Source organism: Guillardia theta, assembly GCF_000315625.1.
Source record: "Guillardia theta CCMP2712 unplaced genomic scaffold GUITHscaffold_248, whole genome shotgun sequence".
Lineage (NCBI taxonomy): Eukaryota > Cryptophyceae > Pyrenomonadales > Geminigeraceae > Guillardia > Guillardia theta.
The window spans coordinates 33,729-35,260 of NW_005434428.1; the positions used below are offsets into that span (position 1 = coordinate 33,729).

Below are 1,532 nucleotides of genomic sequence, written 5' to 3' on the forward strand. Positions count from 1 at the left end.
CACTCCCCATCCCCTCTCCTGGTCATCCTGTTTGTCCTCGTCATTCCGTACTTCTACCAGAGCAGCAAGACCCACATCGTCGATGCCCTGCGGATGATGGTGAACGGCGAGCATGACAGTTACACCATTGCGTACAGGGATGCCAATGACGCCACGGTCTACAAGGTCTCGGACTCGCTGAACTCGCAGGCGCAGCTCGAGCAGCTCTGGCTGGACGTGATGCTGGTCCCGGCGATGGTCGCGCTCTCGATCGGGACGGTGCTGACGCGCCAGTGGACCGACAACGGCATCCTGTACTACTACGCCGTGCTCGTCGGTTTCTTCACTGTCGTGAGCATGTCGAACGATTGGATGACGTCGTTCTGGACGCGGTCCTTGAGGCTCTCTGGCGACCTGGGCATGAAGGGATCCGCCGTGTACGACCACTACCAGGGGTACAAGGACATGGTGACGTACGTGCAGCTCTTCATCCTCGTCGCGCTCATCTTCACGGCAGTGCCCACGGAGAGCATCACGGCCTACAGCTACATCCTCTTCTACAACTGGCTGTACTTTGTGTTCGGGCTGTTTGCCGTGTACATGCTCCCCGATTTCATCAATGACAGGGCAGCGCTCAACATCCACACGGTCACGGCGATGAAGCAGACGGCTGTGCTCCTGCTCGTCTTCACCCTCGTGATCACCCTAAGTGTGACGGAGTGGGTCAAGAAGGACATCTTTGCGTACCAGGGGTTGGTGTAGAATGCGAAAGTTTGTTTAATGAATGTAAGAGAAAGATGGAATTCCGCAACACCCGATCGTACCATTTAAGGACTTGCCTCGCCCCCCTGCGCAGAAGTGCCCGCCCGACCGCCATGGCCCTGCTGGCACCGCAACCTGGGTACTTCTATCAACCGTTCCATGAACGCTACCGCTGTCATTCTACCCTTCCTACCCTTGACTCCCATCTCGAGCTCATGAGCTCTATCTCGTCCAACCCGGAGGTCCTCGACCTCATCGACGACCACCTGCAGGGGCAGCTTTGGGAGGACGTCAAGGAGTTCATCTCCGCAAATCCCGACATCCTGGATAGGTTGGATAGGCATACGCTGGCGGGATTGGTGGATTGGTTAAAGAAGAAAGGGAAGGCAGCTTACGATTATGCAAAGGATAAGGCGACGAAAGCCGCCGATTATATAAGGGAAAAACTTAAGAAGAAGACGAAGGAAGGAGATGAAACTTCCGAGGAAGAATCGGAGGAAAACCAGCCTGCTGCAGCCACTGCAAGCAATCACTTCGGTGCCTCCATCCGTGGCTGCAGGACCGTCTCCCCCGCGGACCTCACCCACCTGAAGCTCACGATCATGCAGGACCCGGATGTCCTCGATGACATGAACGCCCACCTCCGCGACGGCCTGTGGCAGCGATGAAGGGCGTCATCGCCGCCGACCCCGCGCTGATCCACCACCTGCCGTGCTTCCAGGGTTTCTGGACGAATAATGATGGAACCGATGGTTGGCTCACGGTGCGGGAAAAAAAGTCATGAATGCCGG

The 1,532-nt window shown here is 56.9% G+C and overlaps 2 protein-coding genes across 2 annotated transcripts; both read left to right on the forward strand.

Annotated features, from left to right (window-relative positions):
- Nucleotides 1-96: 96 nt before the first annotated feature.
- GUITHDRAFT_121706 (hypothetical protein) lies at nt 97-741 on the forward strand (the record flags this gene model as incomplete). The annotated part of the gene is made up of 1 exon (XM_005819037.1): nt 97-741. One exon carries the CDS (start codon nt 97-99, stop codon nt 739-741), a length of 645 nt encoding a protein of 214 aa, XP_005819094.1.
- Nucleotides 742-956: 215 nt separating this feature from the next.
- GUITHDRAFT_121707 (hypothetical protein) lies at nt 957-1,409 on the forward strand (the record flags this gene model as incomplete). Its single annotated transcript, XM_005819038.1, has 1 exon — nt 957-1,409. The coding sequence occupies one exon, from the start codon at nt 957-959 to the stop codon at nt 1,407-1,409; it is 453 nt and encodes a 150-aa protein (XP_005819095.1).
- Between the last annotated feature and the right edge of the window lie 123 nt (nt 1,410-1,532).